General features: G+C 50.1%; 1 protein-coding gene across 6 annotated transcripts in view; it reads right to left on the minus strand.

The window, feature by feature from the left end:
* Positions 1-1,355: 1,355 nt before the first annotated feature.
* RALY (RALY heterogeneous nuclear ribonucleoprotein) overlaps positions 1,356-18,020 on the minus strand; it is a 112,941-nt gene continuing 96,276 nt past the window's right edge. For 4 of the 6 annotated variants that reach the window (XM_015296799.4, XM_004946964.5, XM_046902979.1 and 1 more), the window contains 7 exons: positions 16,815-16,887; positions 9,729-9,776; positions 9,424-9,584; positions 8,207-8,320; positions 7,231-7,376; positions 3,254-3,302; positions 1,356-3,105 (listed from right to left, as the gene is read on the minus strand). In XM_015296799.4, coding sequence (XP_015152285.1) covers positions 3,258-3,302; positions 7,231-7,376; positions 8,207-8,320; positions 9,424-9,584; positions 9,729-9,776; positions 16,815-16,887 — 587 coding nt within the window. In that variant the 3' untranslated portion in view covers positions 1,356-3,105; positions 3,254-3,257. The remainder of the gene's footprint in view (positions 3,106-3,253; positions 3,303-7,230; positions 7,377-8,206; positions 8,321-9,423; positions 9,585-9,728; positions 9,777-16,814; positions 16,888-18,020) is intronic. The other 2 variants (XM_040650892.2, XM_004946965.5) reach the window with 1 other exon arrangement.

Below are 18,020 nucleotides of genomic sequence, written 5' to 3' on the forward strand. Positions count from 1 at the left end.
TGTGATGAAAGGAGCATTAGGGACTGGAGTAACCCTACTCTGTGCTCTGAAAGAGCAGAGCACCAAAAAGCCTTGCACATTATCTTTTCCCATCCAGAGCAGCACATTTAAGCCCAAAGCTTAAACCTCACATGTTTCACATTTCCAGAGGTGCAGGCATCACAGCAGGGGGTGGGAACGTCTGGGTTTGTCTCCAGCAAAGACAATGTTGCTGTCACCATGATGAAAAACAGAACAGCAAATGTGAGAAGGCAAGTGATGTCCACAGGTCTCAGTAGTGCAGTCTTGCCTTTGTGGGTGGTGGGGAAAAGCTTCGACAACTTCCAGTTCACAAGATGGGAACTGGATGTACACTTATTTCAGTTGACACTCTACAGTGGTGGCTTCTCTTCAGAGAGAGCAGATGGTGAATTTAATGTTCCTGCTGGGGAAATGCCCAACCCTTGTCTTGGCACATCCCAGCAGGGCAGCATCAAGTGACAGGGACTGACTCCATGGGGACATCATGATGGGGACATCATGGGAAAGCTGTTCCCATGTGGCTGCGTGCGCACAGGGTGGGACAACTTCACAGCCATTCAAGAGCCAACAAGATGTGACAAATGTGAAGAAGGACCACAAGTCCACCACAGCAGAGTCAGTAATGGGGTTCTGCTCTTCCCTGCAGTCTGCTCCCATGTGACAGCAGAGTGTGCTTCAGAGGTGATGCCGTGGTTCAGGAGCTGAGCTGTGACCTCACAGCCCCCACCCCACATTTGTGGGTGTGCGTGCATGGAAAAATGGGGTGGGAGGGGAGAGTTGGGGACAGGAGCGGTGTGCAGGAAGAGGTGAAGCTCCTCTCTTGGTAGCGATCCTCCCCAGCAAAGCCTGCAGGGTGCTTCTCAGCTGCCCTATGGCCTAAAGAGTGAATGGACTGTTCCCTTTTCCCACCCCACCGCTCTGTCTTTGCCTCTCTGTGAGAAGATTTGCTGCACGGTCCCATACAGAACTCACTTTGCAAGGATGTAAGCAAAGATAACTGCCATGCAGAGGCCTGCATAAGAGTTCCCAAAGTCCCTCATCCTCTGCAAAAATTTACCAGGATCAGAACAGCTGTGTGCCAAGAGACCTCGGCCACGCTCTAATGGCCTAAAACCAACTGCAGCACCAAGCTGGAGCAGTGCTGGGCTGGGCATGGGGCTTGGGGTGGGTATGCAGAGGGGAGCGCCCTCAAAGCTCAGCCCTTACACCCTGAGCAAAGGAAACCCAATCCTGCTGGCAGAGCTGAAGCTCAGGGAGGGAAAGAAGATTTGCTCGTGAAATACAGCAGAAAAGCGTGTGTGTCTGTGTAGGACAGAGCAGACAGCAAAAGCAAATTAGATTTCTTTTAGATGTCTTTCTTTTATTATACAGGATCGTATGTACAAGGTCACCTTTCTCCCAGACAGCAGCATCACAGCCAGTTCATAGCAAAAACCACAGCTCATCTCTCAAAGCCTAGAAAACAGCTCTACAACGGCTCAGTACAACACAATGGATAAATTGTACAGGAACCGGAAAAAGGTAGGGGAAAGCACGGTTATCCCTTAATTCCCTCATGACTTACTCAAAACTAAGAAATGCAAATAAAACGTTGTGCTTCAAGAGCCATGCTTGCTCCAGGATGGTCCTCCGGGCAGGGAAGCGGTGCCCCCATGACCTGTTCTCCCCTCCACCCTTCAGAGAGAGATGCTGTAGAAGAGGTCTGGCTTTGAGCTCTGGAGCAGAAAGCAGGAGTCCCCTTGCAGAGCACCCTGTGCAGTCCGGGGGGTGCACATGGGCTGTTGGACTGAGGAGAAGGTGTGGACAGCATTCTGGATTCAAAGCACTGATTGTGTGTGTGTGTGTGTGTGTGTTTTGGAGTGGGAGTGGGAAACAGAGGGGAGATGGGCAGGACACAACGGATCTGAATAAAGTGCTGCGTGGGTCTCAGTCCCATCTGCCTCTGAACCCAGAAAAACTGCATAAGCACGCGGGAGAGGAAGGAACAAGATGAGAAAGGCTGAGAGACTTCTTGGGTGTTGCGGTGAGAAAGGGCTGCTGCAGCCTCCTACTCGCAGGACGTGGCACGGGTCAAAAGCAGGAGAAAGAGGTGCTTGCACACCCACACACGTTGTGCTGGGGGTCACTGTAATTGGTCTCACCATGCTCAGGAGCGTCGCTGCACCGCAGAGCTGTCAGACGATGGAGCACAACTGTGGTGGTCAGGGGCTGCACAGCGCTGTCCTGGTGCCCCAGAGATCCAGGGGAGCTGGCTGAGGAGCAGACGTGAGCAGCAGGGCAGGGGCTGACTGCTCTGGCTGGAGATGGGTCACAGCTCTTCCAGGGATCTGCTGCTCCAGAAGGGTTGCATCCACCTGCTTGATGCATGCTTGCACCCCTTCTCTGCCATACGGCTGAAGATGATGCATGCCTTGTTTCTCCTGCTTGGGATCTCTTGCTTTCCTGCAGGCAGCATCTCCTTGCCTTCTCCTCTCTTTGAGCATCTGCAAAGAGCACAGCACGTGCACAGCCACCAGCTCCTGTCTGCCTGGAAGCAGCCACGTACCTGCAGCATTGCATGGGGCGAGAGCCACAGCAGGAGGTGACTGCTCTGGCAGGAGAGCTCACCCTGCACCCTGTTCCGCAAAGTGACCTTGAGTGTGAGAACACAGATTGTCCAAACTGAGACAGTACTTTTCCCCCAGTTACCAAATGCTCTGGCTCTCACCGAGCATGGGAAAAAAAAAAGTCTTATTGAGTTGGGCTTAGTTGTCCTTCCTCTCCTGCCAACAGCCCCGTACCATCTCTGACTCACTGGGTCCATACCCAGCCAGGGGTGATTATGGATCACGCAGGGTTTGGCTGCTGCCTGTGCTCGCTGCAGAGCTCTGAATCCATTGCACGGGGTCGTGGGGATCTGCTGGGATGAGCTTTCTTTGTCTTTGCTTTACAGATGGGTGGAAGATGTTGGGCCATGTTTCTCCTTTCGAATGCCAGGTAGAGATGACAGCAGCACTTCAATTTAGCTTGTCTTGCTCAACGTGCCGGGGCAGGGTTTAGCCTCGTGCTTTCCTCACACCATTGCTCACTGCTGTTCTAAATGGGCTGCATGGAGAGAAAAGGGACAGTGGGGATAAAAGGGTACATCGTTTTCCTGGAACATCACAGACACAGTGTGTAATGTAGGAAAGGAAACGAGGGGCTGATCAGTGACCCAGCTGAACCAGCCTCTAAAAAGCAGCATGAGCTGTACCTGGTTACTGTAGTCTGGCATCCTCCATGTCTGTGTAATGGCTGTTCTCCTGGAGGGAAAAGGGAAGCAGAAACAGGAGATCACCATGTGCCCATCCTGCCTTGCCTGAGACACCGTGCTGTGTCACATGAAGAGACCAGCTGGTTCCATGGTGGGCAGTCACCCCAGGATGTGTGATTCCCTGCTTGGTGTTGAGGTCTGGCTTCTGCTGAACCTCAAAGAGACTGGGATGAAATTAAGCCCACCTTCCCGAAATGAGGTGTCTGATCTGTGCTGCTCCGGAGCCAGACCTCCAGTGGGAAAGCTGTGTGTCGCTGGGGAAGGTTTTAAGCCCAGGGTGTAAGCTGCAAGTGGTGAGCACTGATTGCTAAGTGAGCACTTGGACAGACCCCTGACTTTCACATGGCCAGCTTACCTGAGAATTAAGTAGCCACAGCATTTGTACAAAGCAGGCTTCACCATGTGTGTTTGCACAGCTCTTGCCTTGTTTTAGCACTGTGAGAAGTTTATTTGAGACCTGGGAATGGCCACACCTGTAAACAAAGACCTTGCAGTTCCAGGAACTGCACAAAGATGTTCAGGTGAAGCTGATCTGCAGTGGCAAATGGGGAGCATCACAAGGACTGCTGGTGAACAGACACACTGCACCAGTCCGCAACACAGCTTGTCCTCCGGGTTAACACTCAGGATATTCACCACTCCAAAGACTGCAGTGGCAGTGCAGTGTGCTGATCTGCTCCCCATACGAGAGTGGATTTGAAAATAAGGCATGTGAAAGTTGCCCTCCTGGAGCCATTCTGCAATATGGCATCATTAAATGTATTAGGTGCTCAGCAGTAGTCTTTTATTTCCTGAGCAGAAAACGAACAGGTGGAAATGGAGCCAGGAGATGTCTGCAGGTGATAATAGGTGATCCAAAAGGAAAGCAAGAAAGCACAGTCCCAACCTGGTTAGCAGAGGGCACTGGAGGAGGGAAATAGCCTTGTGCAATCAGGGAACTCAAGTGGGTGTTTGCAGAGCCCCTGTAGGGGCAAAACTCTGAAGACTGCAATGCATGAACAAGGAACAGCTGGAGACTGTGACCGAAAGAGCTACGGATGGCGATTCTCAAGATGGGAACCCTGGAGGCTTGTGAGTTCTGGCAGCAGAACAAAGGTTCCTTCGTTGTCTGCACAGCTGCAGTTACAAAGCAGGTGTAGTGCCCTGGAAACAGGCTCTTCAGGAAAACCCAGTCAGGTGGCACATGCTCTGGGCAAAGGAAGGGCTCAAATGCATGGGGATTTGCCTTGGGACAGGCAATGAGTCAGCTGAGCGCATGTGGCTGAGGATCAGGAGACAGAACAACTTATGTGACATCATGGTGGGCATCTGGTACGTGCCACATGGTAAAAAACCTACTGGGATGGCTGGAGGAAACCTCCTGGCTGCAGGCACTTGTACTCCTCATGGACCTGACCAACCTGCTATCTTCTGGGAAGTCAACAGGGCTGTGCAACAGTGCAAGCAATCCTGCAGATTTCTGGTGAACATCAAGAAAGCTTTCCTGATGCAGCTGACTGACAAGGGGTCAGCCTGGTGCTCTTCTGGACATGAGACCCATGGACAAGGCAGATCCAGACAACAGTGTGAAGGTGGAAAGAAGTTTGGGCTGCTGTGGCAATAAGACAGCGAAGTTGAATTTCCTGAGAGAAATGACTAAGACAAACAACAGAATTAGACTTCAGAGAGCAGATGTGGGGTCTGCTGGGCAGAATCTCACAGGAGACCTTTCTGTTGTCCCACAGAGCCCAGAGGAGCTGGGTCGCCTTCAAGACCACCTGCCTCAAAGCATGAGAACAGCCCATCCTGCTGTGTGGTTGGGCAGGCATGACAGGAGACCAGTGAGAATGCCCAGCAGAGGCCAAACTAAGCTTCTTCCTACAGAAAGAACAGAACCCAGAAGTGAAAGCAAGGCTGAGCCACTCAGGAGGAATACAGAGCTGTCACTCCAGCTGAGCTGGCAGTGTTAGAAAAGCCAAAAGCCAGTAGAAGTTGGAACTGGTGAGGGATGCGAAGGGCAACAAGAAGAGCTTCTGCAGGTACACCAGTAAAAGGAAAGCTAAGGAAAAATTAAGCCCTCTCCTTGGTGAAGCAGGGGACCTGGTGACAAAGCTGATAGAAAAGGCCAAGGTACTCAAGGGTTGTTTTTTTTATTCCCAGTTAACTGTTTAGGTCTGTCTTGTGCCCTCCCAGACCCCTGAGCCCAGTGGCAGTCTGTAAGCTGATGGCTGTAAGCCAGAGACACGGGATGAAGGACTCACTCCCCAGGAAATAGAAAGACTTCAAAACTGCTCAGTGCTCTAAGGTCAGAAGCCAAATTTAAAGGATGGCCCTTGTGACTTATCTTGCAGTGTTTAAGAAAACACCCCTGCAGACGAGTTCCACACATTAACCTGCTTCATGCTGAGAGCATCTGAGCCTGTCTGAAGTTGGCACTAAAATATTTCTGAACTCAATGTCACTTTAAAACCAGAGAATTACAGAAATTAGAAGTGTTAGGGCCTGAAACAGTGCACTTGTTCACGCATCCCTGATAAGCTCTTCTTGAAGGAGATGGAGAGGGACTTTTTGCAAAGTTATGTAGTGACAGGACAAGAGGTAATGGTTTTAAACCTGAAAAGAGTAGATTTAGATTAGATAAAAGGAAAAAAATGTTCATGATGAGGGTGGTGAGGTGCTGGCACAGGCTGCCCAGAGAAGCTACGGATGCCCCATCAGGGCCAGGCCGGATGGATGGGCAGCCTGATCTGGTGCGAGGTGTCCCTGCCCACAGCAGGGGGTTGGAGGTGGATGATCTTGAAGGTCTCTTTCAACCCATGCCAATTTGTCATTCTATGATTCTTAAATCATTTCCAGCAGATACCTGTCCAATCTGTGTTCCTATCCCATGAATGGTAGAGAAGTCCATATTTTCTGTTGACAATCTGCGTGCTCCTTTACCATCACTACTATCAGTGAGTTTTCCCCTAATTTCTACCACCTGTTTCCCTTGATGTAAACCTGGCCTTCCTTATCCTAACTGACGTAGAGAAGGAGGCCAGCTTTTGCCTTTCTTCCTTCCAGCAGTCTCTTATGATATCGTATCTCCCCTTAATCATCTCTTCTCAGATTTAGCAGGGGTCACAGATTTCAGCTATGAGGCCCCAGAAACTGAAACAGTTGACCCCATTCAGATCTCCCATCCATCATGACTCCAATGGGGTAGTGGAAGAGTTCAAACAGCTGGCTAGTGTCCTAAGATTTTTGGCCATAGGTAGAATGAAATGCTACGTGATCAGCCCAGTGACAGTGGGGTGAGGAAGAAGAAAGGGACGGTGAGCTCCATCCTCACTTCTAGTGCTGCTAGTGCTGCGAAGTGGGAAAGGCCCACAAAAGTCTGCTCCCTAGGTTCACCAGTCCTTATTCAGGGCAGGACTAAACCTGATGTGCATAAAATCAGGCTAACCACACTCAGAGGAATCTGCTACCCTTGCTATGGTTGCTCAGCATCATGCACAGCGGCCTGCTGAGACTTTATAACCACATTTCTGCCATTTGGTGTCCATTGGACAAAAGGGCATCACAGATGCATGCTGTTAGGAAAGTGCAGTTAACACAGCATGGTCTGTCTTTAACATGTTTCCATTCGTCTGAGATCCACTTCCTTTGGAGCAAAGCAACTTAATTAAATCATTAATTAATTGTTTTGAAATCAAAGATAAAAGTAGTCTGAATTTCAGAACCCAGCAGTGTTTCTGCAGCATTTACGACGTCACAGCTTTTGCAAGCCACAGAACAGTTAGGAAGAACAAGCTGTGAACAGTCATGGGATTAAATACAACAATTTCCTTCTGGGAGAAGAAAACTGTTTTCCTGTGGGGCTTAACAAGTTCTGGTAAAACTGTGGTCCCTTGCTCAATTCTCTTGGCTGGAGGGATGCACCAGCCAGCCTCTCTTACCAGTTCATCTTCACACTCATCCCGTGCAAGGCCCTCCTCCTCTCCCTCATCCCCATTCAGCGGCTCCTCCGTGTTGACCTCTGCTTCTGATGCCGTGTCTTCCTGCGAGACTTCGCTTTTGCTGCCATCCACCTTCTTCCGTACCTCTGTGAGAGCAAGAGCCAAGGCATCAGGATCAGGGGGTGATGGCTACAGCCTGATCAGACTGATCCACAGGGCCCCAGGACTGTGTTGCTGTGTAAATAATGGATTTGGGCTTTATTCTGCAATGGGAAGTTTTGGTAATTTTGAAGGAGCTGCTATAAAGCAGCAGAGCCGGCCGTCCTTCCGCATCCCTCTGAGTGAGTGTGGGAGGCAGAAGTAATCCAAACAATAAGGCAGATGGAACAAAATCAAACTGTGCTGTGGAAGGAAAGAAAAAAAACTCCCATTCCATAATCGGAGGGGATTAGGAGTGTGATTTTGGCAGCCCCTAATAATTGGCAGCACAGAAGTTTTTTTCTTTGACCACTTATTTTGCAGAGATGCTTCAACACCATCCGGTACTTCTGTGCTGTTTTCTCCTTCTTCTAAACACCGAGAGGAACAAATCGGTGTTTCCACCAAAACATGGTCCGCGCTTCAGCTCTGAACTTCAGTTTTGAGAGAAGAATGAGGTACCTTTGCAAAGCAGGACCTTCTCCGAGAAACCGCTGAGGGCCTGGAGCTGAGAACTTACTGACAAATAGAACTTTAAAATCCTCAGGGCAGGGACTTCTCTCTTCATGCTCGTTGGCATAGCACCCTACGTGCCTGGGGGCTACAGAAACCTCTTGTTCTGTGCCTGAGGGACCTCCCCACCTGGAACCCAGGGGAGACACTTCAGTGTCGGTGCCCAGAACATGTTACAAGCCACGATGGCTTTGCAGAGCAGCTCTGACATGGTCTTTGCCCATCCTCGAGCAGCACCCCAGGACCCAGCACACACCAAACTGACCTGTGGACTGTTTCTGTTCCTCAGCAATCTGCTCCAGCCGGCCCAGCAGAGCATCGATGTTGGATTTGATCTGCGTCAGCTCAGTTTTGATTGTTTGAAGCTCGCTGCACTTCACTTTGAAGGAAAGGACAGAGAGGTGTCAGCCAACATAGGCTTGGCTGAAATGGGAGCACAGCCTTTGCTGAGAGCAGCAATGAGCTCTCCTGCCTAACAGAACCATAGAATCGTTAAGGTTGGAAAAGATGTCTAAAGTCTTCTAGTCCAAGCACAGCCCATCCCTACCATGCCCACTGACCACGGCCCTCGGTGCCACATCAAACCTCCTTCTGAACGCTTCCAGGGACGGTGACTCAACCGGTGACTGACCATGGGCAGCCTGTGCCAATGCATTATCACTCTTTCTGAAAATTATTTCCTAATATTCAATCTGAACCTTCCCTGGTGCAAGTGAAGGCCATTCCCTCTCACCCTATTGCTGTTACCTGGGAGCAGAGGCTGACCCCCACCTCACCACAACCTCCTTTCAGGGAGCTGTGGGAAACTGAGCCTCCTCTTCTTCAGACTGAACAATCCCAGTTCACTCAGTCACTCCCCATAAGACTTGTGCTCCAGACCCCTCACAGCTCCTCTGCCCCTCGCTGGTCACACTCCACAACCTCAGTGTCTTTCTTGTAGTGAGGAGCTGTCTTAGTTTCAGTTGGGACAGAGTTGTTTTTCTCCACAGTGTCTGGAATGATGCTGTGTTTTGGTTTTAGGAGAAAAACAATGTTGATAATGCATCCAGTTGTTGCTGAGCAGTGCTGAACATAGCCAAGGACATTTTAGTTTTCTCTGTTTCTCCTACTGTCCTATCAACGAGGGAGGGCATGAGGAGCTGGGAGGGGATGGAAACAGGACAGGTCCTTTTAACTGGCCAAAGGGATTTCCCATAGTGCACAACATCCTGCATGGGGCAGGATCTGGCACCTGGATGCGCCATCACTCCCACTGTGGCACTGGTGGCGATCGAAGGATAAGCCCTTGTGCTTACACCTTCCCCTGCCGCATCTGCAGCTCGTGGGCTTCTGAAAAGCCCTCCCTGTGCTGCTGGTTGCAGGTGTGTTGGGGTTTTGCAGGTTTTGCCCTGGGAGCACCCAGCCCTGTGGGTGCCAGGCTGGAGGCCGGGGGCTGTGTTGTAGATGGCAGGAGCAGGCCTGGTGCTGCATGCACACACTCACACTTCAGCTTGGCCGAGCTGTTGGCAATGGCAGCCGATCTAGCGAAGAGCTTGACAGGGAGCGTTGCCTTCACACGCCGGACGAGGGGGATGGTGACCCGCGGCCGCTTCACTGGAACCACCCTGGGCACCGGAGACACCCGGCCCCGGTACTCAAAAAGCCTGTGGGGACATGGGGGAAGCAGGAGCTGAAGCACTGCAGCCTGGGCCCTAGCAGGTCAGACTGTCGGGTGCTGCTGCCAGGACCCATGCCTGACCCTCACAACTCGCAGAAAAGCCCCTTTGGCTGCAGCCTCCCCGGCTCACCTGTCGTAGAAGTCGTCTCTGTAATAGTCGTAGTCGAAGTCATAGCCGCTGCAGGAAGAAGCAGGATGACACAGGTTAATTACCACTGATGAGGTATTCCTACAGCCACCACCCACCCCACCTTCATGATCCTGATGGCCACGGTGTTGGTGCAGCACACAGGAAGTGCCTGAGGGAGAAGCAAGAAGTGCAGACGGGTTAACATCTACAGAGCGGGGCTGGGGGCAATTGTCCACACACACACACTGTGAGGATGCCTGTGTTACAAACAAAGACCAAGTCCCGGAGCAGGGGCAGCCTTCCAGCACCAGCCCACCTGGCCGAGGAGCTCCGAGCATGGCTGAGGGGCTGTGTCTGTACTGCACTGGTTTACCTGCTCCCAGGGCACTGCTGACATCCCTCCCTCCTGCACTTTGTATGCTGGGACTGTGCCCACATCAGGAGGACACAGCCCTACCTGCCCTGCTGCCACCCTGCTACGATTCTTGTCTGTATCATATACAATTGGTAGGGAAGAGGTCAGGAAGAAGGTGGTATTTATTCATTTAACATCTTTGCTACTGAGCATGTTTTAAGTTCCCTCCTCCCAGCGAGACCCACCCCACATCCTGTGTGCCGCTGCCTGGGTTACTGCTGGTTGCATGGGAAGCTGTGCTGCTGTGAAGAAAGAGAATGGTGACTGCAGCCCTTGAAAGCTAAAGATGTGTAGTGAAACCATAAAGTTACTAATGGGAACAAGGAGATGATGATAGGAAGAGGGAAGGGTGAGCACTCAAGTATGTAGCCTGGGAGTAAATGTGGTGTCCTGCATTGTAAGGAAGCAGTGACACAAAGGATGGGTGGCTGGCCACGGTGGCTGCTAGACAGTGTGGTTCAACCTTAACCCAAGGCATCTGTGCTGGCGTTGGCCATTCCACCCTTACTTTGGTTTAGCACCCTCCCCTTCTGACCTGGCTTGAAGACACCATGCCTGCTGGCCGCACAGCAGCCTCCCATCCGAAACCCTGTGCGCTCTGTATTTATTCTCTGTTGTGCTTTTCGCAGCTGAAAGGCAAAGGTAATTCCTACTGCATCAACTCTTGCTGGAATATAACCAGCCTGTTTGTATGGAAAGAGATGTATTTTTTCAAGACCAATAACTTTATTTCCATTTGGCCCTGGGATGAAACCTGAAAATACAGAAAATCTCCAAGAACAACAGCTGCCTTCGGCTCTCCAATCTATTTTGATCACTAGGCATGTTTGACTCCAATTCTGTTTGAACCCAATAAACACAGAATAGAATCAAAATAGGATGTCATTTGAAAGGAAAATTGAACGAGGATGCTTCTATGCTGTCAGACTCCCACGCTTCCTTTCTTTTCCTTTCTTTAGCTGCAACTTAAATGAAATTGCTACAATTCTGTGACATTCATCAAACCTGACAGGTTCAGGTGAAATGCTGCTGGCTAGCTCCAGCAAAGCCACCTATGTTCTCTGCATCCATGGGCAGGAGAGGACACTGGGGACCTCTCCGTGCAGCTCAAGGACTCCGGGTGGGAGGAATCAGGACCATCTCTTGTTGGGAAGCTCACCAGGGCTCGGAGATCATGAGGCAACATGAGACAAGTGAGGAACAACTCAGGAACATTCTCACTGCTTTCTTCTCACCCGTATCATGTGCGAGGTGCTGGATCTGAGCTGGCTTTTCCTCCAGACCTTTGCTCCCCACCAGCAGACCCATGGGCTCAGAGCAGGGTTTGCTTGCAGCACGCCCCTTGTGCAGGACATGGGGTCCAGGGCCACCTACTAATTTTTGTGGGTGGAAAGCCAGGATGAGGGGAATCATCCTGCTCTGACCCCAAATATTCTTTAGTTAATTTCCAAAAGGAAGTAGATGCTTAATTATCCTGGAGAGCTGGTTCTGACTTCCCCCCAAAAATAGTGGGATGGATCTTGTTTAGCTTCAGCCAGCAGGAATGTAAACACATCCCAACTCATCCAAGAAAGAGGCAATTCCAGGCCATGGCTCATCACAGCCAAAGGCAGACATCTGAAGTAATGTCAGGCGAACTGCACTGAAGGAAGGGTTTTTTTTTAAATCCAGCGAGCACAAAGGGAGTCCAGACAACCAGACCCTATGAAAGCCCCCACAGAGTGGAGGGCTGAATGTGTGTGAGAGGAGAACGCCTCTGACTCAGTGCGGTGAGGGATGGCAAACACTCTGACTTCAGCTTATTTTATCACTTGGAAACCACGACACAGCCCTCCAGGAAGGCAGAGGGCTCAAATAAGGATTTTTTTTCTGAAGTCTGAACCCTGCTGTAACACGCCATCCAGGTCATGGCCGGTCCTGCAGGAGGCTGTGGGATGGGGGAGGCAGTGTTGGATGCTCTTACCAGCAGCCTTGGAAGTCAGGCATGGAGCAAAGGGCAACTCTTCCAACATGAGAATAGAAAAACGCCAGTAAAAAGTCTTAGCTTCAGTGGTTTATCTGAAGTGTGCGCACCCGATAATTTCCCTGCACGTAGGATAAACCTTCCTGCGGTGGATGAATCATTACTCAGTGACCTGACAGGGCTTCCTTTATGTACATGAATAATTTTCACCATTTTTCAATCAGTTGGTGACATTGTGCCCTTTAAAATGAAAGCAGGGACAATCAGAGAGAGAGGCAGCAGAAGCCTGTAAGGCCATGTCAAGCAGCACGACTCCTGATGCATTCCTTCTGCACTGCTATTCTTGAGCAATTAAATAACATTCAGTAATGATTCACAAAGGTGCAGAACCCACACATTTCTAATTGAAGGGCAATTGTTTTTAGGTGCTGAATTTACATTACATTTGAGGTGCCATTCCTGAGCATGTACCAGAATAGCAAACGTGAAGCTGAGTGGCTGTGCTTTTAATTACCTGGGCTGATCATCACAGGCAACACATTGTGCTCAGCTTGCATCCTTCTATTAACAATTGCACAGCCTTTATTTGTGCAGTAGTAGAAATAATATCTACTGGAAAGCTCCTGGGAAAATCTGGCCATGATTAAATAGAGAGCTTTTAAAGCCCTGCACATCTGGTGTGAGGTTCTTTCCTCCTGTGACTAGCTGGGAAGCTGAGAGAGAAATGCTGAAAGTGAGCCCAACACTTCTGAGACACTGAGGCTGCAGAAGGGCTGCACAAGTCCTCACCAGTGCTGGACCCCATGGGTAACATTGTCCACCTCTGCTTTGCCCTGGGGCTGTTTCTCTGTCCTGCGCTGGCAAATCTGGCACCAAGGGGCGTAGGGTGTCACTGCACTGCTGGTTAGAGGTGGTGTGACTGCAGCTTTTGGACTTCAATGGGTACAATAAGGGATGTAGATGCTAGCTGGGCTGAAGGACATTGTCCAGCTGTGTCCACAGGATGTGGACATGTCAGTGGAGCTCTGTGCCCATCATGCTGCGTGGCCCCTGCAGGATTTAGATTGTCCCAAGGCTATCTGTCCTTTTAGCATCAACATCACTGGGAAGAACAGAGGTCTGCAGTCAGTACAGCTCTGTCTGCTTCACTACCCTGCAGCACATCCCAGGGCAGAGCCATCTGCTCCTCACAGCCTGCAGCACTGAGCAGCCAGGTCCCAGTATGCGAGGAGCACCGACCCCAACGTAGCCCAAAATACCCCAGGAAATCCTCTCTGGACATGAAGATCTGGAGGGATCAGGGCAGAACTGTGATGGCAGCAAGGTTTTATACCAACTGCCTGTCTGGCTTTTTTAAAGCCACCTCCAAAAACTGATGATGGTGTGAACCTGGAGTTATGTTCTTCTGCTGAGAGGTAGATGGGAGGATACCTCCCAAGGGATTTCAACTGAACACCCAAACATACCCTGGGGCTGATGGATCAAATAAGACTGTCAAGATCTTTGCTTCTTTTGTGTCCAAAATGAGATATCCTTTGTCTTGCCTTCTCTAATACTTGCCTCTCTCATGCAGACTTGGAGCTAGGCAAAGTAAAACCCAGCCACTGAAAAAATAATCTTGTGTGTTTAACATAGCATTCCTATAAATTACCGTGCTGTGATTTTTGGAGTCTAACGTTCAGAAAAATTTACGATGGTTAGGAAATGTTATAAGCACAGCCCTCTGCAAACCTGGGTTCCTGGCTTTCTATGAGATAGCGTAAGAACTGCTAGTCCAGATGGCAAAGTTTAAATCTGTCACCAATCTGGGATGAAATACTGCTAAAGCTCAGAGTAGTCTCTGGCACGTTTTAGCACATCCATATCTGTGGGAGGAAGCAAATATCTCTCTTCAGCTACATGGCAGCCTGGAAGGCTGAAACACTGAACATTTCAACAGAGGATTAGTGGTCAAGGCAGAGATGAAGAGTAAATGCTGACAAAGAAATGCTCCATCACATAATATATGGAACGAATTGATTTGTATTATGGCACCATGCAAGTTGTATGTGTACAACTACATAGAAGGATTTGTGTCATCCCCATTTCCATACGACAGTAGAGATGATGCACAGATGTGCATTTTCTCCCCGCAGAACCAGAAGGCCAAATTCTGGTTAAGGGCCAAGTTGGATTAAATCTACACTAAGACTCTTGGAGCAATTTGCAACCAGTTCATTCCCCTGGTGCAACCTGAGGCCATTCCCTCTCGTCCTATTGCTGTTACCTGGGAGCAGAGGCTGACCTCCACTTCTCCACTACCTCCTTTCTGAGAGTTTTAGAGGGTGATGAGGTCTCCCCTGGGCCTCCTCTTCTCCAGAGACCAACAATCCCAGTTCCCTCAGCTGCTCCCCATAACAACTTGTGCCCCAGACCCCCCAAAGCTTCATTGCCCTTCCCTGGACATGCTCTAGGGCCTCAATGTCTTTCTTGTAGTGAGGGGCCCAACACTGAACACAGCACTCAAAGTGAGGCCTCACCAGTGCTGAGTGCAGGGGGATGATCACCTGCTCCTGCTGGCTGCACTATTTCTGACACAAACCAAGATGTCATTGGCCTTCTTGGTCATCTGTGCACACTGCTGTCTCATGTTTAGCCAGCTGTCAGCTAACACCCCCAGGTCCCTTTCCTCTGCACAGCTTTCCAGCCACTCTGCCCCATGCCTGTAGCGTTGCCTGGGGCTGTTGTGACCAGAGTGCAGGACTCAGCACTTGGTCTCACAGAACTTCATCCCATTGGCCTCAGCCCATCCATCAGCCTGTACAGATCCCTCTGTAGGGCCTTCCTACCCCAAGGCTGATTGACACTTCTCCCCACCTTCGTGTCATATGCAAACTTACTGAGAATGCACTCAATTCCCACATCCAAATCATCAGTAAAGATACTGAACAACACAGGCACCAATACCGACCCTTGGGGAACACCACTTGTGACTGGTCACCAGCTGGATGTAACTCCATTCACCACCACTCTCTGGGCCCAGCAACCCAGACATTATTTTACTCAGCAAAGAGTGTAACTGTCCAAGCCAAGGACTGCCAACTTCTCCAAAAGACAGTGGGAGAAAGTGACAAAAGGTTTTGCTTCAGTCTAGGCAAGACTACATGCACAGCCTTTCCCTCATCCACCAGGCAGGTCACCTGGTCACAGAAGGAGATCAGGTTGGTCAAACAGGACCTGCCTTTTGTGAACTGCCTGGGGGGCTGCCTGGGGCCGATCCCCCAGTTGTCCTGCACATGTTGTGTGATCTCATCCCAGATGATCTATTCTATAACCTTGCCTGGCACTGAGGTCAGGCTGACGGGCCTGTAGTTCCCCAGATCCTCCTTACAATCCTTCTTACAGCTGAGTGTCACATTAGCAAGTCTCCAGTCATCTGGGACCTCTCCAGTTGACCAGGACTGCTGATAGATGGTGGAACACAACTTGGTAATCACCTCTGCCAGCTCCCTCAGCACCCTTGGGTGGACCCTACCTGGTCCCATGTACTTGTGATAGTCCATGTGGAGCAGAAGGTCTGTGCAGGTGATGCTGCTTCCTTTACCAGCATTACCTTCCTGGCCGGACCTATGAGTCAAAGCAGGGCGAAAAGCAGGGAAGAACATGCTGGTTGGGGAAGGGAGGGAGAATTTGCCTTGTGAATGCTGCAAAGAACTGTGCTGAGAGACTTGGGGAGGGTCTTGGCAGATGCCTCGGGGGTGGTGGTAGGTGGGTTTAGCTATATCAGCAGCACACTGCACTGCTAAGGTTTGCCATTTACTAGCACTGTGCCATTGGACTGAGTCTGGATCATAGTTCTTTCACTTCTCTTCGTCCCTCACTTCTTTTCTTCTCAGAGAAAAAGCCACAGTTCTCTCATGATTTTCTTTTGTTGCAACATCCACCTATAACACTGATACTAATTTTATTCTTGCCTTCCCAAAATCACACTTTCTAAATACTGACTTAGTGCCCTAGTCTCCATGTGAATACAATCACTTACATTTATAAATAAAACATATTTTGGGATCTTGTTATTTGTTTTTGGGTTCTTAAACCTTCAAGGTGCTCTCAGAATACCTTTTCAGATTTTCCTTTCTGCAACCTCAGGAGCAAGAACATGGGCTTCTCCCACACTCCCACAACTCCAGACTGTGGGGCTTCAATGAAAACCATCAGTTATCATGAGAATCATGATGAAGTCTCTACAGTTCGCAAGAATGGCACTGAAGACTCACTCTGATATCTGTAACACTCTACATCTCCCATAGACCTACCCCATGTCCCACTCATCCCTTATGTCCCCTTGCTCGGCGTCCTTTTCACTGCTCTGAAGCACTGGCTCCCTTGGGACTTTCCCTGACCATCTCCTTGGTCACTTCCAATTATTGATCTGATGACTTCCTACACCATTTGTGGGTCAGGCCATGCCAAGGTGGAGTCTCACAACAGCACAGGCCTTGGCCAGCCCTGGGTCTGTCATTGATTTGTCCCTTAAGCCCAGCCCTGAGTGGTGTTGCAAGGGCCAGGCTCAGGAAAGGCCATGGGAGGAGAAAGTCTGACAAGACAGGAAAGTCCCCGTTGCCTGGGGCAGGCAACGGGGAGATCAGGGCAGCAGTTTCAGGAAAATCAGCCCAGCCAGAGGAAAAAGCCCAGAGAGCTCGGGGCCAGGAGATTTGTGGTAACCTACCTGTATAACGTGGAGGCTGCTCTCTTCAGCCCTTTAGGTCTGTTAGGTTTAGGTTCCCCGGCCATGTTGATATCTGCAACAAACAAAGCCAAGACATTACCTTGTGTGCCCATGGGAACTGTACCAACTGTGGAGTGAGGCAAAGCCCCGCTGCACGCTGCTGGGACAGACCTGCTGCACTCCTGCCTTCCTTCAGCTGGTCCCTGCTGGACCTTCACGGGAAGGCAAATGTTTTCCTCTTGCTCTACACAGATACAGAACACTTATTTTCAAAGTGCCTCTGGACAGTGCCTTTGGACACGCTCAAACTCATGTACACAAATTCAGGGCAGGCTTCCCAGGGGAGCACAGTGCTGTTATGATAAGGCACAGAATACAGAAAACTGCCAGTAGCTCCAATTTATTCCTTGCTCCTTCTAGAATAAAAATGAGTGTTAAGCACAAGCCACAAGTTGCTTTGGACTGGGATGCATTAAAAGGCACATGAGGTGTAGAGGCACGCACCCAAATCTCTCAGGCATATCTTTGATGAAGGGCAGGGAGAATGAGCTGCTCTAATCTGTGGAAGAAATTTCTCTCCTCGGTCTCACTGCCAAATGTGTTTTTGACATGGGAATAAAGTGACAGAGCCAATTTCATGGAGACTGCCAAGAGCCTGGCAAGCCAGCGCTAAGAGTGACCATAGGTCAGCCTCTGTCTAAATGCTTCTGGACGCTGCAAATCATGGAATCTTTTGAGTTGGAAGGGACATTCAAAGGTCACCTGGTCCAACTCCCATGCAATGAACAATGACATCTACATCTTGATCAGGCTGCTCAGAGCCCCATCTAGCCTGACCTTGAACATCTCCAGGAACAGGCCATCCACCATGACTCTGGGCAGCCCATGCCTGTGCCTCACCACCATCTTTTTCCTTATATCCAATCTACATCTCCCTTCTTTTAGACTGAAATCCTCTCATCTTGTCCTGTCACAACAGTGTGAGGCCTTTGGGTTTCTTCTGACAGGGATAGGAAAGGACAACTGCATCCATCTGAGTAGTGCATTACCATCTTGCTTCTGAAGCTGGAAATGAATTGCAGTTATTTGCTTAATGGCTGTACCTCCCTTCACCTGCCAGGTACAAGACTTGTGTTCAACATCATGTGCATGCCCTAGAAATGTGTTCCTTGCTAGCAAAGGGATTGCCACCCATGGTGCCCATGC

The sequence above is a fragment of the Gallus gallus genome, chromosome 20 (assembly GCF_016699485.2).
Source record: "Gallus gallus isolate bGalGal1 chromosome 20, bGalGal1.mat.broiler.GRCg7b, whole genome shotgun sequence".
NCBI classification, from domain to species: Eukaryota; Metazoa; Chordata; class Aves; order Galliformes; family Phasianidae; genus Gallus; species Gallus gallus.